Below are 26,877 nucleotides of genomic sequence, written 5' to 3'. Positions count from 1 at the left end.
TCAAGGAACAGAACCGAAAACAAAAGTCACCCATACTGTTCCAGAACAGAAATGTTATTTTAAAAAGCATGAGAACCGGGTAACAACGTTATTTTAAAGTTCCAAGCATTTTTTTCTGGTCCCACAAAAAAAAAGCACCTATGCAAAGCCCTCCCTCTGTCACTCAGAAATGTATTCCAGTGTCTGCCTGCCAATTGAATATCTTTGATAGTGTACGCTTAGACTACCTGCCCCTCCCCAACCAAAGCATAGGCTACTATACTGACGTTATGAGCGTTATTCAGAAGATAGATTTTTTTATTAGCTTGAGATGAATGGATACATTTTATCAAAAGCTAGTTAAGGACACCATAGGCTTAGATATCGCGTTTCACATTGGGAACTAAAAAAAAAAGATAAGACAAGCACACTTGTTAGCTAGTTAGCTAGCTAGCTAGCTCAAAGGACATTCAAAGTTCCTCCATAAAAGCAGCTCCTCCTAGGTATAATTCACTGATTGGTTAAGTAATTTAACGAGCTAAATGTAAAAAACAACAACTTTATCACAGGTTAGAAAAGGAACGATATAAAACAGTACTTAACCGGTTCACTACTTTATTTCGCTGGTCGGAATAGTGCAACAGAATGACAATAGAGGTTCTGTTCAAAATGAAACGACGATTGAAAAATATTTTTGTTCCAACCTCTGGTATGTGTGAACAATGTGAACTTCTACTACCCCCTTGAAGCTTCTCATTGTGATTTTAGGTGTTATTTCTGAGTGGTCCTCAACGTGTAAGGAGCATTTCGATTCATATGCAATGACATTTTTATAATAGGCTCCCATTGACAGAGTTGATGCATTCGTCTCAGACGACTATGTTGATTTGACTAGTAAGTAATAACCTGTGTGTCTGTGCGTGCAGTACCTGAGCTCCTCCGCTATGAAGACGATGCGTCGCTCCAAAACGGCGGCAGCGAACACGAGCAGGACCTCCTCATCGGTCAAGCAGCGAAAGAGTGTGCGGAAGTCCACATGCTCTAGCCACGAGTCCAGCGGCCGCGTCAGACTGATGATCTAGATGGGAGAGAGTCAACTCTTATCTACACGTCACCATTGTTGCCTACATGTTATGTACAGTAAATGTTACCACCGTCACCAATTTGTTATATACACCAAAGCAATACAAAGTTGATTTACTAACGGATTTAATTTCATGAAAATTGAGGCAAGCGAGCAGGGAAAATAATTGAGCCCATGGAGATTTTAGCCTCTTAATAATGTTGGCTTGACTCTTGGTATAATGGCTAGGGTTTTGGAATGGAAGGCACAGGGGCCAGCGTTTGAGTGCCGGTAGGCATTGCACCCTAATTAACTACAAAGGTATCAGAAGTGGGATAGCACCATTGAATGTATGTCCCGGCGGAGTTTGAGACACAGTTTATTTTTCAGAATGAGTGTGCTTGCTAAAATATATAGCAGTTTAACTAAAGTAATCAGACCTAAACATACAGATAACATACAGCAACCACTAAACAAATAGTGTGCGTGGGGGTTAACTGGGGAAAAAAGGGCCTGAGAAATGGAATGTTGCAGGATAGGATTAGAACATCTCACCTCAGTAATACCTCGCCTATTTCAATGCAGTGTGTGTGTGTGTAATTATGACAACATACGGAGGATGTTCTTCAACCTATCAAAGCTCTTGCAGCATGAACAGAGAGCGAGAGGGAGACATAATGGGCATGGCATTCACCACACTATAAATAATCTCAAGTGAAAACCCAAAGTTGGGGAACCCTGCTCTATGAAGATGCTTGTCTTCCTGGCTTAACATTGATGTTCGCTGTGAGTGTGTGTCACCAGCATTATTCCAGGAAAATAGGATGTTTCCTTTTCATTTCAGAAAATACATCTTTAACTGATGACATTGTGTCTTCTTTTTCACTAAATGTGTGTGTTCCTTGTCTTGCTCTGTGTCCGACTAGCTTTGTGCATCTTGTTAGTCTTGTCTCCTCACTTTAATGTCTCCCTCCCTCTCTAGTGGTGTGCTTATCATTATTTTCTGTAGCTTGGAAGGTGAGTACCCTTCACCCAGGGGTGTATTCATTAGTCGCACACCATAGCAAAACCTTTTACTTTTTGCAACAGAAACAATTTTTTGTAGGATCCTTCCCGTTCCCTTTGGTTCCTACTGAATACACCCAGCCCTTCTCTTCTCCTGGCCTGGATGATCACACTAGTGACAGGGCCTGGGTAGGTGTCTACCATAGTGCCCCCCCCCCACGTGCCATTCATAAAAATAGTGAATAATTTAAAAAGTTCTCCTTTTGAGATAAATCTATTCACGTCACCAAATAATTTATTATAAGAACACACTGTTTTGCAATGAAGGTCTACAGTAGCCTCAACAGCATTCTGCAGGGTAGCACCAAGGTGTAGTAGGAGGACAACTAGCTTCCGTCCTCTTTTGGGTACATTGACTTCAATACAAAACCTAGGAGACTCATAGTTCTCACCCCCTTCCATAGACTTACACAGTAATTATGACAACTTCCGGAGGACATCCTCCAACCTATCAGAGCTCTTGCAGCATGAACTGACATGGTGTCTACTCAATCAAAGGGTCAGAGAATTAATCTAGTACTGAAAGCATAAGCTGTAGCTCGGTAGCACTGCAGTGCATAAAATGTGGTGAGTAGTTGACTCAGAGAGAGAAAGACAATAGTTGAACAACTTAATTTCTTCAAACATAAGAAGCAAGAGAGCTATATTTTGTCACTTTTTACTGACTATAACTATCCAACACAAACTCTTCCAAGTCAAGGTTAGCTTTTGGTTTTACAAATGTATTGCCACTGGGGCCCACCTCTTTAACTACTAAACTGTTTACTGACTCACTGTAATTAATGATTGTACCGGGTTAGTTCTATTACCTATGTTGAGTATGACGTTATATGGTTTGGTTTGGATTCAGCTGACATGTGCATTGAAGTCCACAAGCGAAGGGGTAAGGTGAGGAGGAGAGTGTGTAGATGCGAGAAGGAATACAACGTGGTTGCTATGAAAGTGAACTGTGTTTACGTGTAATCAGGGGTGTATTCATTCTGTCGATTTTGTTATAACAAAATACCACCCTGCATACCACTGCTGGCTTGCATCTGAAGCTAAGCAGGGTTGGTCTTGGTCAGTTCCTGGATGGTAGACCAGATGCTGCTATAAGTGGTGTTGGAGGGCCAGTAGGAGGCACTCTTCCCTCTGGTCTAAACCAAAATATCCCAATGCCCCAGGGCACACTGCCCTGTGTAGGGGGACGTTAAACGGGTGTCCTGACTCTCTGAGGTCATTAAAGATCCCATGGCACTTATCGTAAGAGTAGGGGTGTTAAACCCAGTGTCCTGGCTAAAATTCACAATCTGGCCCTCAAACCATCACGGTCACCTAATAATCCCCAGTTTACAATTGGCTCATTCATCCCCCTCCTCTGTAACTATTCCCCAGGTCGTTGCTGCAAATGAGAACGTGTTCTCAGTCAACTTACCTGGTAAAATAACGGATAAATAAAAATAACGTTTCGCAAACGAAATGGAACTGGGATAAACATACCCAAATTTGTCCAATAGAAACTCTCGTTTGCAACTGTTGGACTAATGATTACGCCCTAGATCCGCTAGATGCAGGCATGAGTGTGCAAGGCGGTATTGAATGTGTCACTGTCGGTCACCTCAAATCTCTCTGGACTTGTGTGTACGTTGTAAACTTTCATTCATAGGCTAGGTTGTAGCAACCTCATGATGGTTATAGGGAAAATCAGAGTATCACGTAGTTGCCTAAACCTATATGTTACATTGAACTGGGTGAATGGAATATGAATAACAGTCATTCAAGATGCTGTAACAGAAATAAGGTCATGCTCATAATAAAAAAAATATCATCTTAAATGAAACTGACCGCTAATGCTATCAATGTGGATGTTTCTCAACCCGTGGAACTGTGTGTGCTGGTTTTCATGACATCCAATTACAACCAATTATTCCAATCCTAACATTTTGCTACAGTGTTCCCAAATGAATATGACCCAGGTCTCAAGGAACAGCATGTCATTGTGCTATGCCAACTTAGCCATGTGGCTACATCGGACACATCAGGGTGCTAACCTCAGTGCCTTTGTCGGGGATGAAGCTCTTGATCTTGACTGTGTTGCCTGGGGCGGGGAACGCCGCCTCCCTCAGGCTTTGCATGAACGGGTAGATCATCGCCATGGAGATCTGGCGCCGCTTCTCCACCTCGTCAAAGATCTACGTTAGAGAAAGACAGGAATAATCTAACTCTGATATCATGCGATTTTGTACCACTGGAATAAAATAATTAGCCTACACAATTTCCTGGGTGACCTTTTTTCAAGTCAGAGACTGACAAACCACAGTAAATGGTGTGGCAGTAATAAGTACATAGTAATTAGTATATGATGAACTGTGGGGCTTAGTATTTCCAGTAGCCTACGGGACCATTTGGTGGTGGTGGTGATGATGTGTGTCAATATTCACTTCACAAGAATTGGGGCACCACTGAAAGGCAGCAAATTATGAACAAAACAAATACAGCGACTTGGATCAAAGACAGGGGCTAATGGTAAAGGGCCACTAAGGGAGAGAAGGTATGAACTGTGCTGCAAATAGGGCATTTCAAAACCCAAAGGCCAGTCTAAGAGGCTCATACTCGATGCAGAGTAATTTGCTAGTACCATAACACACTGTTATATAAAAACACAGTAGTTACGAGAAATTCAATTTCACACCGATTAGCGTTACGAACGGCTGTCAGATTTACAAGAGGTCCCCATCACTTTCAGTTCCACGTCAGTGGAGGAGTGTCTTCTTCTTGTCGTTTTTTTCCCGATATGGGAGATTGTAGAGAAGTTATGAGCTGTTGACATTTTCAAGGGAGAACTGGGATAAGTGAGAGCTATCTTTTCTCTTTAAAGAGAAAGTACACTTCATGAAAGACAAGAGTTACCATTTCCTCAAGAATGTTTTTAAGTTTATTAGCTGGTTAATTAAGAAAGGCCAGAAGATCCAGGCTAGCATTTTTGAAGCATGTAACAATGCTAGTGGAAATGGCTTGTAATCCCTTTGAAATCTGAGCACGTGTGGTGTTATCCAATGTTGGCTTAATTCCTTTTTTACCACGTGCACAATGTTGTCAGCATGATTCCTAACTGAAGGCCCAGGGAGAGATTTACTCAGAAGTATGAAGCATCGTTACAGCCAGGGATCCTCCCAGTTCAACTCATCCAGACTTACGTCTCTGGGTAAAACACTCATTTCTGACAGCCAAAAGCCAATGACATTCGAGGCGTGTTACCTTGGAGAACAGTCCGAAACAAGCCAACCTGCTAATGATACAGTAGGCCTCAGGTGGGCGAGCGCCGTTGCCGTGGGGCTAGACGAGAACAATGGAGAAACAGAGAGAGAGAGAGACAGATAATGGGCATGGCATTCACCGCACTATAAATAATCTCAAGTGAAAACCCAAAGTGAAACATACCAGTAGCCTCCTACAGTATCCGTTCCTTCTGCTGCCGTCGATCTCAGTCAAGACAAATGAGAATGTCTCACTAGAGGGAGCGAGTGAGAGAGAAAGTAAGTCTATTGGTAGCTTTAAGACATCAACATTGGAATGACTCAACAATACACCCATCTTCCCACATTGATGATGATCCTTCATATTAGATGCAGTGTTACCTGTGGTACTCTGTTAGGGGGGCCCAGTTGATGCCCTCAGGGAAACAGAAGAGTGTGATGGCCTTCAGGGTCTTTTCCTCCTCCTCTCTTTGGAACCTCACCATCCCATCCCTCTGAGAAAGAGAGTGCGAGAGAGCAAGAGAGAGATTAACAGAGGGAGAGAGAGGGCAACAGAGAAATGGAGAGAAAGACCAATATATTAGTCAGAGGGATGTAACTTGGGCTCTTTCTCAATTAAATATTTATTCAATTCCTCTCTCCTTGCCTCAAAACACAATAAGGTCCTAGGGTAGAGACCATAGACCTTCTCCTCCAATACAGTTGAGGAGGCGAGGAGATGGGAAGTGAGGAATCGCGTAAAGACAAATTTAAATAGAGCCCAAGGAAGACGTCATGTGACGTTGAAACGTCAGTATATCTAATGGAATAAAGCCTGGAATTCAAAAAAATCTTAATAATCTTCCGTGCTGAATTCTGAATTCTTCTCTCCTACCTCCCTCTGACCATTCAATGACTTCCCTTGCGCTTTTCATTTCTTATCCACATTTTTCTTCTTTATCCCTTTTGGGAGACATGCAGAGTTTCTACTAACTGGCGGACTCACTTTGGGGAACTGGTAGGTGATCTGTGGCTCGTAGGCCCCCTCTTTGGATTTCTTGAGGCTGACCACAACCAAGTACTCAAAGAAGTACTGCCCACTCATGTAGCGCTGCTCCTTGGCTGGGGTGTCCACCGGAGCTGGCTGACAAGACTCCTGAAGGGGTGGCTCCTTCATCACCCCTGTCGGGACAACAGTGTGTTAAGGCAGAGGCTTACTAATAACATATCGTAAAACCAAAGGCTTATGGTCTGGATAGCTCAGCTGATTAAACCATGGTGTCAGCAGCGATAGGGCAGCAGGTTCTATCCCCGTACCGGACACATTACATCTTACTGATCATTTGATTTGAGTACTTTTCAATACATCTCTGTTGAAAGAAATATTTGAAAATACAATATCCACTTGAGGGTGAAAACAAATCCTTTTGAATATCTCTCCCTTTCTATCTCTTCCACCATGCTTCCTAGGCAGCAGCAGATATACAGTATCAGTTACAATAGAAGAGGTATTGCTGCTCATTGCCTGAGGGAGAATCCCAGGAATGTGGCCAATAAGAATGCTATCTGGTTTGTTTCCTACTTTTCCAACACGGAATATTGAATGGAATTCAACTCATGTGCTGGTGCTGACAACCTCAAATCAAAATACACAATGGCAGAGATTTGCAAAACTCAATACAGGTCGACTGACAAATACCTGTGCTGCCGTTGCACCATACAATGTGATTCCAGCCATAAGGATGTGTGAATATAACAACAGCTATGATAGGCGTATGTTTTTCCAACAACGATAAGCTCCTTTCCTGAGGACGGCTCACCTCTCACAGTCCTGGGCGACTTTAACCTCCCCACGTCTACCTTTGACTCATTCCTCTCTGCCTCCTTCTTTCCACTCCTCTCCTCTTTTGACCTCACCCTCTCACCTTCCCCCCCTACTCACAAGGCAGGCAATACGCTCGACCTCATCTTTACTAGATGCTGTTCTTCCACTAACCTCATTGCAACTCCCCTCCAAGTCTCCGACCACTACCTTGTATCCTTTTCCCTCTCGCTCTCATCCAACACTTCCCACACTGCCCCTACTCGGATGGTATCGCGCCGTCCCAACCTTCGCTCTCTCTCCCCCGCTACTCTCTCCTCTTCCATCCTATCATTTCTTCCCTCTGCTCATACCTTCTCCAACCTATCTCCTGATTCTGCCTCCTCAACCCTCCTCTCTTCCCTTTCTGCATCCTTTGACTCTCTAAGTCCCCTATCCTCCAGGCCGGCTCGGTCCTCCCCTCCCGCTCCGTGGCTCGACGACTCATTGCGAGCTCACAGAACAGGGCTCCGGGCAGCCGAGCGGAAATGGAGGAAAACTCGCCTCCCTGCGGACCTGGCATCCGTTCACTCCCTCCTCTCTACATTTTCCTCCTCTGTCTCTGCTGCTAAAGCCACTTTCTACCACTCTAAATTCCAAGCATCTGCCTCTAACCCTAGGAAGCTCTTTGCCACCTTCTCCTCCCTCCTGAATCCTCCTCCCCCCCCCCCCCCCCTCCTCCCTCTCTGCAGATGACTTCGTCAACCATTTTGAAAAGAAGGTCGACGACATCCGATCCTCGTTTGCTAAGTCAAACGACACCGCTGGTTCTGCTCACACTGCCCTACCCTGTGCTCTGACCTCTTTCTCCCCTCTCTCTCCAGATGAAATCTCGCTTCTTGTGACGGCCGGCCGCCCAACAACCTGCCCGCTTGACCCTATCCCCTCCTCTCTTCTCCAGACCATTTCCGGAGACCTTCTCCCTTACCTCACCTCGCTCATCAACTCATCCCTGACCGCTGGCTACGTCCCTTCCGTCTTCAAGAGAGCGAGAGTTGGCGTGATCACACCTTGGCGTGATCCTGGACAACACCCTGTCGTTCTCAACTAACATCATGGCGGTGGCCCGTTCCTGTAGGTTCATGCTCTACAACATCCGCAGAGTACGAGCCTGCCTCACACAGGAAGCGGCGCAGGTCATCTCCCGTCTGGATTACTGCAACTCGCTGTTGGCTGGGCTCCCTGCCTGTGCCATTAACCTCTTACATCTATGGGGGCGCTATTTCATTTTTGGATGAAAAACGTTCCCGTTTTAAACAAGATATTTTGTCACAAAAAGATGCTCGACTATGCATATAATTGATAGCATTCGAAAGAAAACACTCTGACGTGTCCAGAACGACCAAGATATTCTCTGTGCGTGCCCTAGAACGTGAGCTTCAGGCAAAACCAAGATGAGATGGCATCCAGGAAATGAGCAGGATTTTTGAGGCTCTGTTTTCCATTGTCTCCTTATATGGCTGTGAATGCGAGAGGAATGAGCCTGCCCTTTCTGTCGTTTTCCCCAAGGTGTCTGCAGCATTGTGACGTATTTGTAGGCAGATCATTGGAAGATTGACCATAAGAGACCACATTTACCAGGTGTCCGCCCGGTGTCCTGCGCCGAAATTGGTGCGCAAAAGTCACCTGCCAGTATTTTTCCATGGGATACAGAGAGGAAAGCAAGCTTCCACGAACTGCATATCAATGAAGAGATATGTGAAAAAACACCTTGAGGATTGATTCCAAACAACGTTTGCCATGTTTCGGTCGATATTATGTAGTTAATCCGGAAAAAGTTTTACGTTGTAGGTGACTGAATTTTCGGTTCGTTTCGGTAGCCAGACGCAATGTAGAAAACGGAACGATTTCTCCTACACACAGACGCTTTCAGGAAAAACTGCGCATTTGGTATGTAACTGAGAGTCTCCTCATTGAAAACATCAGAAGCTCTTCAAAGGTAAATGATTTTATTTAATTTGGTTATCTGGTTTTTGTGAAAATGTTGCGTGCTAAATGCTACTCAAAATGCTATGCTAGCTTTGCATACTCTTACACAAATTAGTCAATTTCTATGGTTCAAAAGCATATTTTGAAAATCTGAGATGACCGTGTTGTTAAGAAAAGGCTAAGCTTGAGAGCAGACGCATTATTTTCATTTTATTTGCGATTTTCAGAAATCGTTAACGTTGCGTTATGCTAATGAGCCTGAGGCTTTAGTCACAAACCCGGATCCGGGATGGGGAGTTTCAAGAAGTTAAACCCCTACAACTCATCCAGAACGCCGCAGCCCGTCTGGTGTTCAACCTTCCCAAGTTCTCTCACGTCACCCCGCTCCTCCGCTCTCTCCACTGGCTTCCAGTTGAAGCTCGCATCCGCTACAAGACCATGGTGCTTGCCTACGGAGCTGTGAGGGGAACGGCACCGCAGTACCTCCAGGCTCTGATCAGGCCCTACACCCAAACAAGGGCACTGCGTTCATCCACCTCTGGCCTGCTCGCCTCCCTACCACTGAGGAAGTACAGTTCCCGCTCAACCCAGTCAAAACTGTTCGCTGCTCTGGCCCCCCAATGGTGGAACAAACTCCCTCACGACGCCAGGACAGCGGAGTCAATCACCACCTTCCGGAGACACCTGAAACCCCACCTCTTCAAGGAATACCTAGGATAGGATAAGTAATCCTTCTCACCCCCCCCCTTAAATGATTTAGATGCACTATTGTAAAGTGGCTGTTCCACTGGATGTCAGAAGGTGAATTCACCAATTTGTAAGTCGCTCTGGATAAGAGCGTCTGCAAATGACTTAAATGTAAATGTAAATGTAACGTATACAATTATATTAAAAATGTACATTACATTTATTACCACTATGAATTGAAAGTACTTATCATTACTAGCCAGAAGACACATATTATTCTGAGATACTTATAATATATGCATGCTATTTATGCAGTATTAATGAGAACAACCACATACCAGCAAAGTGAAAACAGGCGCAACAGACACCATGCCAAAATAAATAAAAAATGGAATGTTTTGCAAGGTTTCTAAGTATATGAGCACCAGCCTGTTTTAAAAGATTCTTATCAAGGGGTTTCTGAGATGTGAAATGATGACACATTTGGTTCTTAATCTGCTTATTAATGTCTAGAAACTAAGGACAAGCCCATCCCCCACCAACCTCTGCCACATGGTGTGTTTACAGTTGGGTAAACCCTGCAGTTTGACAGAGGACCTGCTGAACAGCAAACAACACCAAAGATAAATATTGGCTAATCTTTTCTCTCCTCGGGGTTTTGTGAAAATGTTACAGGTCTCTTGCTTTTTTTTTTTCCATTGCTCCTTAGAAATAATAGTAGAGCCGGGCTGCCCAGACAAGTTCTTTATGCTGCACGCACACACTCAGTCGGTCTCTCGCACGGACACACACACACAAAAGAACCGTTCTGTGACTCAGCCTACTGTGACAGGTTTCACCTCCAACTGCTTTTACCATGGCAACAGTCCCTGTGTAAGGCATGACTAACCCATTACACACCACATTATTGTACAGTACCAGTCAAAAGTTTGGACACCTACTCATTCAAGGGTTTTTCTTTATTTGTACTATTTTCTACATTGTAGAATAATAGTGAAGACATCCAAACTATGAAATACACATATGGAATCATGTAGTAACCAAAAAAGTCTTAAAAATTTTTCAAAGTAGCCACCCTTTGACTTGATGACAGCTTTGCGCATTCTTGGCATTCTCTCAATCAGCTTCATGAGGAATGCTTTTCCAACAGTCTTAAAGAAGGAGTTGAAGGAGTTCCCATATATGCTGAGCACTTGTTGGCTGCTATTCCTTCACTCTGCAGTCCAGTGATATAGCTAAGCTAAACAAATGCATTACTGGGTCTGCAATAACTTACAGGTAATTGGCACAACTGGAAAACCAAATCAATCATAACTAGGGCTGTGGTGGTTATGAAATTGTCAGTCGGTGATTGTCAAGCAAGTAACTGCCAGTCTCGTGGTAATTGACCGTGAATTAACAAACACATTTAGCATCTCTTGGCTTCCACGCATAGTCTACCCGCCACTGATGCACACCTTAAAAAGGTTCAAATTCATTGAATATACTGTAGCCTTCATCATCACAATGAACCCATTATTTTAGACAGGTCTAAAGAAACATGATGTGAAGAAGATGTAGTCTATTTCAGAAGACCAGAATAGCATACTCTGAGTTGTTCTTATGTTAGACCCTGATATGGTTATACCATTTGGCTGTGGGCTACATTAGTTCATTTAGCAGACAAGATTTGCTTAAAATTCTGTGGCGTTATTTTTTATTATTTTAGAGTATAAAGAAGACAAATGAACATAGCTGAAAAAAATCGAAAGGATATTTCCAAGGTAGTGCATGTGGCTACTCTGTGTTGAGCGGTTAACAAAGAAACAGGTTCGCCTATATGCTTCATTTAGAGTTATTTATGCAACTTTATTTGATATTTAATATATTAACACAGTCTGCATGATGAGAATGAAAAAATGTGCATGAAAAGCATGAGCTCTGACTTGTTTCTTGTGCAGGCTGCACACACTTCATCTCTCATTCACAATTTGACAAGCACTTGATAATATTCTCACCAGCCCTCGATCCCAGCGGCATCCCCCTTGTGTGGCCGTAATGCCCCCAAAAGAATCCATGTCTTTTTGCAGCCAAAGTGGCCGTTGTACCCTTGGGCTGAATATAATAATTATAATTCCCTTCTCCTGGCTGCCATGCACCAAAGAACCTCTCACTCACATGGCTCTCTCAGATATCTCAATTCTTATTAGCCAATGCCTGTCACGTGACCAGGTCCTTCTCACAGGCATCTCAGCTATGGAGTAGGCTACAAGTGAAGACAAAGACATCGGGGACGCAACTAACTCTTATCAAATTCTGAGGTGCATATTGAAGATGTTAGATGGACTGTCCACATTTAGCCTACTTTTTGTCAGCCAACAAGATGAGTAGGCCTAATGAACAGCAAAAGCACTAGTCTGTGTCAATCTACTACCCCCCCATAGTTAAAAAGTTTACCTATTCGATTGGACAACTTGTCCTTCTGTGCAATACATATATATTCCAAACATACTCTGGGACTATTGTGGGATGCGATAGATCCCAAATTAATACAACCACTCACATCAAAACATTTTTTTAAAGCAATGAGGCTGATGTACTAGATCGGAACGTTGAGCTTAAAAATGTTGATCAACTATTAGCCTATTTCTTCACATTATAAGTGCAGCAATGCGCACACGGCTGGCTGTAGGCTATAAGTGCAAATGTTCCAAAATGGAATCAATTAGAGGGAATACACTGTTCTCAAAAGTGACCGCAAATGCGATTATGCATTTTATGCTTTATTATAAAAAGGTGCCTCTTAAAAAAAAATTTTTTTTTTTAAATCGCCCCAAACTTTAAACTCACGTGCTGCCTATGTATGCCAGTTAGGCTCTACACTGGTTGTAAAGCAGATTAAAGTTATTTGGACACTTTAGTTGTGAATGATGCCCAGCGTGTTTGTATCATAAGTGACAATACATCATTCACAAGTGATAGGCTGATATTGTCACCCATCAGACTACTCTTAAATTGACTGTCTTTACATGTACTAAATAATATATGTGTGAAATTAGTTTTAATTAAGAATGGACCATTATCATGCAACTGTCTAGGAACAGGAGCATTGGAAAAAAAATCTATGCACTTAAATTGCGAATGGAGGACACTTTTCCCATGGTTAATTTTCATGCCAGCCAGGTAGGCTATACTCCTGTTGTAAAGCGAAGCAATGTGCTTATTATTAGGAAAGTTGATAAATAAAGTAGGCCTCGCCTATAGAAAGCTGATGGGATCCTCTTTTTTAATTGAGGTTTTCTCACACAACTCTCATGAAGTGTTTGATTTGATTTTCCAAAACATTTGCATTGATGTCAGAGTGATCAGAGGGACAATAGAGTACAAGGCAATTAAGCAAGTTTGGTGGGCTAATGACCATCAGCAGCATCAGAGCTTGGAAAATCCTAGTTGCAGTAACTAAACGGTCAAACGAAATTTGACTATGATCAAACGGAATTTGACTGCGGTCAACACCATTGACTTGCACCAGCCTATCCATTCTCATTCAGTGTCACAATAGTCAAAGATCTAATTTACTTTGGAGTTAGGCAAACCTGTTGGTCCTGTCTAAACAAATCACACCTAGCTAGACAGAGTGTAAGGTGAGGCCATTACCTCTGTTTAGCCTACATTCATCCAATCATTTATGATCTACTGTACACAAATGCCTATGCCCTAGGTGGATAGGGGTTATTCTGGACAGGGCCTTGGTCTTGGTAAATTAGGAAGTATTGTGTGTGAAATAGGAAGTACTTAATAGAAAATAAGAAGTGTTTCTAAGTAACACAGCGTTTCTGTGGAGCATTAAATAGTGATGTTAATGGTTAACCATGAATCGGTTAGCCACTGAAAATACATTTGACCAGTCATGCTTATCAGTCTATAGGTTCATTTGCATAATTTTGTGGAATTAAATTGGAGCGTGTGTATTAGTCATTAGTCCTCATGGATTTTATTTATCACACTCGCATAGCATACAGAGCCTAGTTTGAGGAGCGGAATATGCTATACCACCTGTCAGACAGCATGAGAGCAGTTCCTCAAAAAGCTGGTACTGGAGTGAAACGTGCTTTTGTAAACCTAGACATTGCACAACAAATAACCTAAATGCAATCGTGTGTTAAACTGTTTGATGGCCATGATTAAAAAGTGCTACTATTTTTATTTATCAATCTCAACTCGTAATTAAGCAGGCGATCAGCACCACTTTGCAATGTGAGTTTGAGGCAGTATAATTGTCTGAAACCTGAACCTTTTACCTTCCATCAAATAACGAAGCATGTCTTACCTTGCTTCAAAGTAGCCTAGCCAAAATCCAACGATACAAACGTGGTGGCAATTATTTTCAATGAACTTTCTCATGCCATTAAGCAGCATTTCTCTATTGTTATAATGGTTTTCATATAAACTTTTTCGTTGTCTAGAAGCCAAAGGCACAGTCCTAGTCATATTAGCAACCCTTCCTAGTTGTTGCTATATGATCCCCCCTCTTTCTACATTTCAGAGATTTTTCTTCTCTGTCACATAGGAATCCGCTCATATTAGGTGATCTGTTTAGAACAGTGTTTTCCCGTGAATTGCATTTTGGCAAATGTATGAAAATTACGTTTTATTAGCTGCTTCCTTACAGGAGTTTCATTTTCAATAATAAGATCGTTAATATGTGGCACGTCCAATTGCTTAGCTTAGCTTCCCCAAAAGTAAATTGAATTTGCCAAAATTATATAATTAAGCTACTCCCGTCTCTATACAGAAATAAATTAAATCATTCAAATTATTACACCAGAGAACATGATTTAGGCATAGAGGATCCTTAGCTTATTTTAAGAAATAGCTGTGGTTTGTTTTAAATCACAAGCCCATAGACTTCAGTTGGGAAGTGCGCAATATTGGAAGCAGAACATTTCAGAGCTGATTGTTACGTTGCGGCAGGCAGTGAAACGCATCTAAAATAGTGCTAGGCCTATCAAAATATTTCAAAATAACAATCGCTGGAAAAACACATACGAGAAAAGACAAAAACAACTCCAATATGTATTTTGTTATCAAAATTCTCAACTCCCAAAGTGAACAATAGCGGCCTATAGCCTATGTTATTGGCACTATCGGAGAGCATTGCGCATACTCACTGTCTTTATCATTGGGTCAATGCCACTGGAAAGTTCTTTTAGGACAATATAATTTGGACGTCATATTGAACAATGTGTATCTCACCTTTTCGTGGGCCGAGTTTAGATGGTTGCATTCAAGACAAGGTCGTTTTTATTGATGTCAGTTTGTCATTGTCAGCCGAGTAGGCTACCTTGTGATGTAAAGTGTTGTAGAATTGCATGAAATGTGTTTTTAAAAAGACAGATCTTCCTAAAATATGTTCCTCTAGCTGGGGCTGTGCAAAGGGAAAAAAAGCGCATTGTCTATTTATCACCTTAGGAATATTAGTTGTTTTACATTAGTCTGCAAATGTGATGATGCATCCAATGCTTATTGGCTAAAGGTGATGTTTTCAGTGAAACGATCAATTTAAAATGTTGTTCTATGTGCTTGCTATTGTTGCACGTTTCCATTAAGCTCCTAATGAAAAATGTAAATTCCTTGTATAGTATTTTGTGTTGGGCAGGTCATTTGACTGCTTAGATTTTTTGGGGGCTATTTGTTGACCATTTAATAAGGGTCGGTTAGTTGGCAGCAAAATGTAACGCATTTTCTTCATCCCTAGCCTTATACTCACGGTCTTTGTCGTGTTTGCCGCGGAATGAGGACCACATGGTGCTTAGCCTCTTGATGGCACCTCTCTCACCCTCGCTGGGTTGGACGGTGCCTAGAAGGGACCACAGGACCAACAGATCATAAGTACCTCCTACACAAGGATCGTGTTCATTAGGCACCAAATGGAACGATATGGACTGTGCTCCTCTGACCTAATAGCTTAACCATCAGCTAACTAATCTAGGCTCAAATAGCAAAACTCCTCATGGACAATAGAGTCTGAGCCCAGTGATTTGGCATTAACATTGCATCCAAAAATTTGCAAAACTAAATTCATTCTGAACACTAACTCTCCAAACTTTGATCACTACAATGCTAACGCACTAACATAATGCCCTGGACCAGAGCTAGGGCACAGACTGGTATGTCGAGTTCAGGCTGCGCACCCACATACCATATGAAATGCAAAGATACCATCTGAGACACACAAACATCCCCTTTGAGATTCGCAGACCAGGCGGTATAAACCCGCATATCCTGCAGCCAGATGCTTCTCTCCACGGGTTCCTCCAGAGTTATCATTATGTCATCTCTAAAGTGTATATTTTCCCCTGACGTCACACTTTTGAACACACTGTTAGAACTATAGGTAAAGTCACAATTGAAAAGGTGTAACGTGCCCAATGGGGCTACTCACTGAGGTCAAATGACAGGGCGTCTTTCTCTTTCCCATTGGCGGCGCTTTGAGGTTGCTCACCTGGACAGGAGAAAAGACATGCAGGTCAAAACACAACTCGCGCAGGTAGTTCTGTGAATGCTGTGAAACTAGGTTGTCATAACGTTTCCACAACATCCGATGTTCTACGTTATTTCAATACGGATCATAGATACTGATCCAACACCACTACCTTAGGATGTAATAGACGCTGGCTTACTTCCAAAATTACCATATGGTTTGCCATTTCATGTGTCGAGTCATACAATAGGCATTAACTAGTGTCTATGTGTGTGTAACAGCTAAACCAGTAATGGACACTAGTGCCACAACCAACCAACTGACTGAACAAGTGCCACATTTCACTTCCATGCTTGCTCATCATTATGGGTTGCAGATCAGCACTGTGGAAACACAAGGTCAAATACATGCACACCTCAGCTCTATAATAAGTAGCTTTCAGTTATGCAGTTGCTCTCGTCAGCGACTTGGGCTGTTCCACAGTAGTGGTGCTTGGGTAAAATCACTGGGGAAGCCAAGCCATTAAAGAAAAGCCATACAGTCCCTTTGGAAAGTATTCAGACCCATTGACTTTTTCCACTTTACAGCCTTATTCTAAAATGGATTTAAAAAATGTAAATCCTCAGCAATCGACACAATTTTTGCAATTTTACGGCAAATAAAACAGAAATACCTGATTTACATAAGTATTAGAACCCTTTGCCATGAGACTCAAATTTGAGCTCAGGTGCATCCCGTTTCCATTGATCATCATTGAGATGTTTCTACAACTTGGAGTCCACCTGTGGTAAATTCAGTTGATTGGACATGATTTGGAAAGGCACACACCTGTCTATATAAGGTCCGACAGTTGACAGTGCATGTCAGAGCTTCAATGCCATACAACACTCCTTCCGTGGCCTCCAACTGTTCTTAAAACACTAGTAAAACCAAATGCATGCTTTTCAACCGTTCGCTGCCCGCACCCGCCTAGCATCACCACCCTGGACGGTTCCGACCTAGAATATGTGGACAACTATAAATACCTAGGTGTCTGGCTAGACTGTAAACTCTCCTTCCAGACTCATATTAAACATCTCAAATCAAAAATCCAATCTAGAATCTGCTTTCTATTTCACAACAAAGCCTCCTTCACTCACGCCGCCAAACTTACCCTAGTAAAACTGACTATCCTACCGATCCTCGACTCCGGCGATGTCATCTACAAAATAGCTTCCAATAGTCTACTCAGCAAACTGGATGCAGTCTATCACAATGCCATCTGTTTTGTTACCAAATCACCTTATACCACCCACCACTGCGACCTGTACGCTCTCGTCGGCTGGCCCTGGGTTGAAGGTTCACCTTCCAACATGACAACGACCCTAAGCACACAGCCAAGACAACACAGGAGCGGCTTCGGGACAAGTCTCTGAATGTCCATGAGTGGCTTAGCCAGAGCCTGGACTTGAACCCGATCGAACATCTCTGGAGAGACCTGAAAAACGCTCCCCATCCAACCTGACAAAGCATGAGAAGATCTTCAGAGAAGAATGGGTCAAACTCCCCAAACACAAGTGTGACTATCTTGTCGTGTCATACCGACGAAGACTCGAGGCTGTAATTGCTGCCCAAGGTGCTTCAACAAAGTACTGAGTAAGGGGTCTGAATTATTATGTAAAATGTGATATTTCTGTTTTATATAAATTAGCAACATTTTCTGAAAACCTGTTTTTGCTTTGTCATTATGGGGTGTTGTGTGTAGATTGATGAGGATTTAAAAAAATAAATTTTATAATAAGGCTGTAACCTAACAAAATGTGGAAGAAGTCAAGGGGTCTGAATACTTTCCAACGGCACTGTATTACAACCTATGTGTTGTGATAATTACGTTGTTTTCTCTATAACCTGTTCATATGACTTGAGACTGATGTCTCAGCCTTAGGCCTATATAATAAGACACAGTGGAAGAATAAATTCAACCACGTCTTTGTTTCATCACAAAATTCGGAGAGCAACATCTGTCCGGTGAAGTCCATAAAACATATTGCATGTAACAAACAGTCAAGCAAGTTAATTTGGTCAAGCAAAACATTTTTCGGACTATTGATTTAGAACCACAAGTCAAAGAAAATAGCCGCTGCTTCCACTATTCCAGCACCATTTCATCCTCTAATCTTAGTCTAATACAGTGACAATTAAAAGATACCAAAAACGATTTAGTCCATTTAGCGTAAGCTAAATATGATGTGGCTGTCCATGGTACTGTGTGTGTGTGTGTCAGTAGAAAAAACATGTTGACTCTATTTGTAGAGAAACGCCAATGTCAGCCTCCTCTTTCATGTTGCCTAAACGGTCTATGACTCTGTTATATATGCTTTAAATTTTTGTTGTCCTAGGCTACCTGGCTAAATTGCTTGCTCGCTAGCATAACTTCCTTTCATGGGCAACAATGCGCCAGGCCAGCTAGTTAACATTAGCCTAACGTTACTACATCATGTTGAACTTCCATCCTCTCAGGCCATATAAATAAACTTCCAGTAATTTATTGGGTAAAACACCAACATTTCGGCATCACTGTGCCTTCTTCAGGGTGTTTGAATCAGAATCGCCATCATAATTATTGGCCATTACGGAGAAGTAAAAACAAGTCCAAATCCCTATCTTCATTCATGCCAAATTTAGGAAAGGGGCGATTTTAGCTAGCTAGCCACAGGAGGACAATGACACAACAAGATGTAATGTTTGGCTTCAAATGTAAATTACGTTTGGCTTCAAATGTGATTCGTGTGAAGCCAATTCCAAACTGCGTCCCCGTGACACTTTTTTTTGGTGCGCAAGGACCATTCACAGCTGAGCTCACTCAGTTGAGCTATTATTTTAGATTTTTTTTTAAATCATGGGAGGCCAAATGCTCGCTGGCTTCCTTTGAATTCAATGCTACGGGTGACAGCAATGTCATACACTTTTTGACCAGACAGCATAGATGGGCTACACAAAGACAGAGGGGTGGTGTTTTGTTTGCTTGGATGCTTTCTCCAGTGAGATACATTCAGCCTGTTGAAGGACATTTATGAAACACAGTAGAAAGATAAGTTATTTTGCATGTTTTTTTTTCCTTGGTCATTTTTTGGGGGGAAACCTGGCTTCCCTTGGCATTCACATATACATGCCACTGCTTTTCCAACCACCAAATGAATACCTTAACTATCTTTCCTAGTTCCTGAGCTGCCAAAAGAAAGATGTAAACAAACGCTGTCTTTTAGAGACTCGTGCTCTAATTCCTAAACCTACCACAGCTCCTATGTTTATCCATACTGATCTAAGTTCAACAGTCTCAGTATGATCACGAATGTTTGAACACGCAGAAAGAGATGAAACATTACCTAATCATTACCACATACCTACTCAACAGATTTTTACCAGAACACCGACCGTTTCTCGCCAATTTACGGCTCTTCTCACAGTAATTCAAATGGCTCTCTTGCTAGCTGCACTGCAGACACATTTACTAGGCACATCATTTGGACCTGACACAGTATGATAAGCTCTGTATGGGTCTAAATAAATTGCTCGGAAACATGACAGTTGGGAAATTACTTTTGACCTATATTTTATTTTTTCTGTCCAGCAATTGGATGTGGTCCAACCACCTTTTTCTACATATTTATTTACCACCAATTTCAAAGTTAAATACAGGGAACACACTTGGACCTCCAAGGAGGTTTTTCGTTCAGACCTAAACACTGAACAAATACTGACTAATTTTTTTAAAACTAAAATTGCACACCTAACTCAATTAGTCAACTAATCACCAAGCCCTTCAGTATTTGAATCAGATGGGCTAGTTCAGGAATTCATAAAATAAGTGGAACTGTCTGGGTTACTCGAAAAGAGGCTTGGGAAACACTGCACTAGAAGAATATATGAACAGCAAGGCTTACATACTGCGTAGGTGTAACAGCCATTCTCCATCACAGGGTGTGCTGCCTTTCCCTCAGGCTATATAACATGTTACAACAACATCTCTGGCAGCCAGCAAGCCTCAACTACATCCAAAGAGGGATAGGTAACTTTATTCTGGCATGACTCTCACTCCCTCTTTCCCTCAAACTCACTCTCTGCTTCCCTAAACCTTTACCTGAATGTAATCTTTTAAAGTATTATTGCACTTGAGATATGACCAAAATAGTTTGCTAAAGTCCATGCTTCATGGTTTTGGTCCTGCGGCTTCAAAAATGTACACCAAAACAGTCTCACTCGTCTCTAATTCATTTTTGTGTCAACAGACACATTCCAGTCCCTAATATGTGCAGTCAGCTGTTAAAGGTCTCTGTAATGCCATACTAGTCGACCAACTGCAATTTATTTGAAAGGTGCAATGGCCTTCAAAGGGGAGGGATCATCTGTAGCATGGGCAGTGGTGGAAAAAGTACCCAATCGTCCCCCAGTAACATACTACTTGAGTAAAAGTCTAAAAGTACTTGGTTTTAAATATACTTAAGTATCAAAAGCAAATGGAATTGCTAAAATATACTTCAGTATCAAAAGAAAAAGAATATATCCTTTCACATTCCTAATAATAAGCATACCAGATGGCACCATTTTCTTGTTTTTTCAAATGTATGGATAGCCAGGGGCACACTCCAACATAATTTACAAACAAAGCATTTGTGTTTAGTGAGTCAGTCAGATCAGGCAGTATGGATGAGCAGGGATGTCTCTTGATAAGTGTGTGAATTGGACCATTTTCCTGTCCTGCTAAGCGTTCGAAATGTAACAAGTGTATGGTGTAAAAAGTACCTTATTTTCTTTAGGAATGTAGTGAAGTAAAAGTTGTCACAAATATAAATAACAAAGAACAGATACCCCTGAAAATCTACTTAATTAGTACTTTCAAGTATTTTTACTTAAAATTAAGTACTTTACCCCACTGAGCATGGGTTACTAAATCAAGGCAAAAAACTAGCAGACAGGGCTACAAATAGAACAATATAGTTAAGACATATCACAAGTGAGGTGGAAACATATGGAATGTATGTTTCAACAAGGAAGTGATTTACAATGTTAGAAAGAAGAACACCCCCCATCAAATATAGTGCTGTTAGAATCATATCGTTAGGTCTACTCAACCTAAATGTATTTCTTCACTCCAGTCTGAACAGTTTTAGGCTATACCAAAATATGGACAGCCAGAGCCTGACGTGGTATATGGCTGGGGAAACATGCCTTAAATCAGGGGTGGAATATGTCGCTGTACTCCTAATTATTTTGAAATGATGAATGGTAAATCAAGATGATTGGAATACTGATTCAAAAATGAAACTGGATGTTTCCATCAGCATGCTAGTAGCTACAGGAAGTGTTGTTGAATCCAATGGGTTGCTTTAACATTAGCTAGCCAAATGACAAAAATAGCAGTTTGATAAAAAAATTGCAGTACTTCAATCTTCTCCATATATAATTTTGGATAATGGTATAATTAGAGGTGTACAGGGCACTCAAACGTCGATGGATAGAGGTGAGGTACATTTCCCAAGGCCTTCTCATGCCAGATCTTGTAGTGTCCTGATCATGTGGGAAGGTGCAATAATGGTGCTTTCAATCCATTTGGGAACTGGGCTCGGGTAAAAACGATGTCAAATCATGACGTCAGTGATGTGCAGGTTGGAAAGTCGGAGCTCTGGAAGGATGCCCGAGTTCCCGACTTGAAATTCATAGTTGGATGACCGTTCAAAGCGATTTTCCCAGTCAGAGCTCGTTTTTTCCAAGTTCCCAGTTGTCTTGAACGCACTGAAGTCGAAGATTTCCGAGGTCCCAGTTGTTTTGAACGCGACATTATAGGCGACTCAGCCCAGCTTCATGCGTAGTGGCCACACCATGTTTAGTCAACAGAAAAGCTGTTCAGGTTATTTGCCTCTCTTAACAAGAGGATCGTCATTGAAAAGCATTTTCCCACGGCAAACAAACTTTTAGGCCGAAAATGACTACAATGTTGCGTTAGCCTATCACTTGTTGGCACCGGCGGAGTCGGACCGCGAGTTGCGACTTCATTGAAACAGCTTTAACAGTTGATGTAAACAATTTACATTTTTAAGACTATACATTAGGTTGATGTAATGATAGTCTACTCACTCCATCTCTGCTTCGTATGTTTTAGTCCATGTGTTTTTCGAATCCTCCTCTGCACCTCATCTCCACTCATGGCTCTCACAGGCTTAACACTCAATGTTATCTTATTTCCCTGGATCGTTTCCTCAGACTATTTGTTTTATCGACCTCATTCCGTTTGTAGCGTAAGGAGAGTACACAACGCATGCTGTTCACGGGTTGGCTTCGCTGGAAGTCGAGTTGCACTGTAACTGTGCGCATGCGCGCGCCTATGTTTTAGCAATTGTCACCCTTTTCCCTTCACGTGGATGTGCTTCATCGGATACAATTACGCACTACCAATGTGTATAACTATTCATTTGATAGTAACTGTAGAATTACAGGTCGTTGCATCTCGTGAGTCAAGAAGACAATAGTAAAAATATAGCTGCGAGCAGCAATGAACGGGGTTCACAGGATGACAGAAAGGACACAAGATCAGTTGGATAACAAAGCAATCACTCTATCTAACTCTCTAACTCTAACTACTCTAACTATCTTACATTATGTGCAATCAGTGATGTCTTTATTAGAAGATTAAAGTATTTTTAGCATATGTGCTAAAGTGCATCTATAGGTACAGTGTGGCCATATTTGAATGCTGCAACAATCTTTCTCAAAACCATTAAAGATGATGTAATGAGTCTAAATACAAAATCTGAAGTGAATCTGACTTATGGTTCAAGAGGAGAAGATGATTGCAGATGAAGAATGAGTTATTTATAGTATCCTTGTTTTTTTGACACAATACCAAATGTATCTTAAAGACATTCATGATAGCGATGAAAAGTTTCAAGTTGATAGGCCCCTCTGGAGTGGATTTACAGTGGTTTAAATGGACACATAAAATCAGACTTTCTGATATGTCAATAACTCAGTCAACACTTAGATTTTCTCAAACTAAGTTAACTTCATGCGACGAGCAATCCCGGATCCGGGATCCTATTTATAGCCTCAAGCTCATTTGCATAACGCAACGTTAACTATTCATGAAAATCGCAAATGAAATTAAATAAATACATTTGCTCTCAAGCTTAGACTTTTGTTAACAACACTGTCATCTCAGATTTTCAAAATATGCTTTTCAACCATAGCTAAACAAGCATTTGTGTAAGAGTATTGATAGCTAGCATAGCTATAAGCCTAGAATTCAGCCAGCAACATTTTCACAAAAACAAGAAAAGCATTCAAATAAAATAATTTACCTTTGAAGAACTTCAGATGTTTTCAATGAGGAGACTTTCAGTTAGATAGCAAATGTTCAGTTTTTCAAAAAACATTATTTATGAAAAAAACCTGTATCCAGTTATAGCCTCAAGCTCATTAGCATAACGTAACTTTAACTATTTATGAAAATCGCAAATGAAATTAAATAAATATGCTAGCTCTCAAGCTTAGCCTTTTCTTAACAACACTGTCATCTCAGATTTTCAAAATATGCTTTTCAACCATAGCAAAACAAGCATTTGTGTAAGAGTATTGATAGCTAGCGTAGCATTTTGCTTAGCATTTAGCGGGCAACATTTTCACAAAAACCAGAAAAGCATTCAAATAATATCATTTACCTTTGAAGAACTTCGGATGTTTTCAATGAGGAGACTTTCAGTTAGATAGCAAATGTTCAGTTTTTCCTGAAAGATTCTTTGTGTAGGAGAAATCGCTCCGTTTTGTACATCACTTTTGGCTACCCAAAAAAAATGAAAATTCAGTCACCAAAACGCAGAACTTTTTTCCAAATTAACTCCATAATATCGACTGAAACATGGCAAACGTTGTTTAGAATCAATCCTCAAGGTGTTTTTCACATATCTCTTCATTGATATATCGTTCGTGGAAGTCTGCTTTCTTCTCTGAATTAAATGGAAAAATACTTACAGCTGAGGTTTACGGACCAATTTCGACGCAGGACACCGGGCGGACACCTGGTAAATGTGGTCTCTTATGGTCAATCTTCCAATGATATGCCTACAAATACGTCACAATGCTGCAGACACCTTGGGGAAATGGCAGAAATTGTGGGCTCTCTCCTTGCGCATTCACAGCCATATAAAGGAGACATTGGAAAACAGCGCTTCAAAAATTTTGCTAATTTCCGGTTTGAAGTTTCATCTTGGTTTCGCCTGTAGCATCAGTTCTGTGGCACTCACAGATAATATCTTTGCAGTTTTGGAAACGTCAGAGTGTTTTCTTTCCAAAGCTGTCAATTATATGCATAGTCGAGCATCTTTTCGTGACAAAATATCTTGTTTAAAACGGGAACGTTTTTTTATCCAAAAATGAAATACTGCCCCTAGAGTTCAAAGAGGTTAAAGACTTTTTATGGATCAAATCCCGTTAGCGGGATCAATTTGACAACATCCGGTGAAATGGCAGAGCGCCAAATTCAAATGAAATTATTAGAAATATTTAACTTTCATAAAATCACAAGTGCAATACACCCAAATGAAGCTTCACTTCTTGTTAATCCAACCACCGTGTCATATTTCAAAAAGGCTTTACGGCGAAAGCAAACCATGCGATTATCTGGACAGCGACCTATCATACAAATGCATGACAAACATTTTTCAAACAGCCAGGCGTGACACAAAACTCAGAAGTAACAATATAATTATTGCCTTACCTTTGAAGGTCTTCTTCTGCTGGCACTCCAATATGTCCCAGAAACATCACAAATTGCCCTTTTGTTCGATTAATTCCTTTGTTATGTCCCCAAAATGTCCATTTATTTTGCGCGTTCGATTCAGAAAAACACCAGTTCCAACTTGCCCAACATGACTACAAATTATCTAATAAGTTACCTGTAAACTTTGTCCAAACATTTCAAACAACTTTCCTAATCCAACTTTAGGTATTTTAAAACATAAATAATCAATACAATTTTAGACTGTAATATACTGCGTTCAATAAGGGATAAAATGAAAGTGGAGCGAGTTCCAGGTCGCGCGCCCCAAACAAAACAGTCCACTAGGCTTGACACCTAGAAAAGAAAGGGCTTCTTCTTCATTTCTCAAAGGAAAAACATCAACCAATTTCTAAAGACTTTAGACATCTAGTGGAAGCCAAAGGAACTGCAAACAGATGCCTCATAAATCTATTATCCCATGAAAACACAGTCATCTCTACAACAAAAAATTCCCGGATGATTTGTCCTCTGGGTTTCTCCTGCCAAATAAGTTCTGTTGTACTCACAGACATGATCTTAACAGTTTTAGAAACTTAGAAGTTTAGAAACTTCTATCTAAATCTACTAATTATATGCATATCCTAGCTTCTGGGTCTGAGAAACAGGCAGTTTACTTTGGGCATGCTTTTCATCCGGACCTGAAAAAAGTTAATTGTTAATAGGTTCCTTATTTTATAAGACATCAATGCCAAACCTAACATGGTTCATCATGGTAATAGGCCATTATGCAGTGGAATTACAAAGGACTTACATGGACACGTAATATCTGATTTCTTGATTTATAAATAACTCAGCCATCTATTAACCAATCCACTTGGAGATATTTGGACATATGGTTCATGAGAAGACATTTTTCACACAAAAAAGAAGTTCAATACAGATAAAAATCTATCCTGACAGACCTTATTAAGTCCCATTAAGGCAAATTTGGCCAGCATGAGGAAAGATACCTACAAACATAGTTTGAGTCTCTAGGTTAAACGGGACATGGATGTGAGGGTTTAAGTGAGACTGCTTATAACAGCGCCTCCTATAGGACGATCATTGACATTATTTTAGATCCAAGTTACGCATGACCTCTAGTTTTTGTGTGCCAAATTAGAACAAAAGTTACCAATCTATGCTTGAGTTTATATTTGTATTTATTATGGATCCCCCATTAGCTGCTGCAAAAGCAGACGCTGCTCTTCCTGGGGTCCAGCAAAATGAAGGCAGTTTATACAAAACATTCACAGATTTCACAACACACTGTGTGCCCTCAGGCCCCTACTCCACCACTACCACATATTGTCACGACCTGGTCTTAGTATTTTGTGTTTTCTTTATTTATTTGGTCAGGCCAGTGTGTGACATGGGTTTTGGTATGTGGTGTGTTTTGTCTTGGGGTTTTTCATAGGTATTGGGATTGTGGCTTAGTGGGGTTTGCTAGCAAAGTCTATGGCTGTCTGAAGTGGTTCTCAATCAGAGGCAGGTGTTTATCGTTGTCTCTGATTGGGAACCATATTTAGGCAGCCATATTCTTTGAGTGTGTCGTGGGTGATTGTCCTTGTTTCTGTCTCTGTGTTACTTTGCACCAGTATAGGCTGTTTCGGTTTTTGTGTTATGTTGGTTGTTTTTGTATTGATTCGTGGTTTCCTTGTTTCATTAAAACATGAATCTCAATAGCCACGCCGCATTTTGGTCCGACTCTCTTTAACCTAAAGAAAGCCGTTACACATATCTACATTTCTAAATCCATGTGTATGTATAGTGCGTATGTTATTGTGTGTGTGTGTATGCATGTGTCTGTGCCAACGTTTGTGT

At 41.2% G+C, this 26,877-nt stretch overlaps 1 protein-coding gene across 4 annotated transcripts in view; it reads right to left on the bottom strand.

Moving 5' to 3' along the window:
- Positions 1–26,877, bottom strand: part of LOC135504482 (DENN domain-containing protein 2D-like) — a 47,063-nt gene that overhangs the window by 3,074 nt on the left and 17,112 nt on the right. For 3 of the 4 annotated variants that reach the window (XM_064923114.1, XM_064923116.1, XM_064923115.1), the window contains exons 5-12: positions 16,224–16,283; positions 15,549–15,638; positions 6,329–6,504; positions 5,725–5,837; positions 5,528–5,597; positions 5,345–5,422; positions 4,138–4,278; positions 909–1,057 (exon numbers count right to left, since the gene is read on the bottom strand). In XM_064923114.1, the coding sequence (XP_064779186.1) occupies positions 909–1,057; positions 4,138–4,278; positions 5,345–5,422; positions 5,528–5,597; positions 5,725–5,837; positions 6,329–6,504; positions 15,549–15,638; positions 16,224–16,283 (877 nt within the window). Of the gene's footprint in view, positions 1–908; positions 1,058–4,137; positions 4,279–5,344; positions 5,423–5,527; positions 5,598–5,724; positions 5,838–6,328; positions 6,505–15,548; positions 15,639–16,223; positions 16,284–22,376; positions 22,613–26,877 lie in introns of those variants that run through there. The other variant, XM_064923117.1, reaches the window with a different exon arrangement.

Source organism: Oncorhynchus masou, chromosome 18, assembly GCF_036934945.1.
Source record: "Oncorhynchus masou masou isolate Uvic2021 chromosome 18, UVic_Omas_1.1, whole genome shotgun sequence".
Taxonomy (NCBI): Eukaryota; Metazoa; Chordata; class Actinopteri; order Salmoniformes; family Salmonidae; genus Oncorhynchus; species Oncorhynchus masou.
The sequence above is the reverse complement of the archived record's forward strand: the minus strand, read 5'-3'. Positions and strand labels throughout refer to the sequence as shown.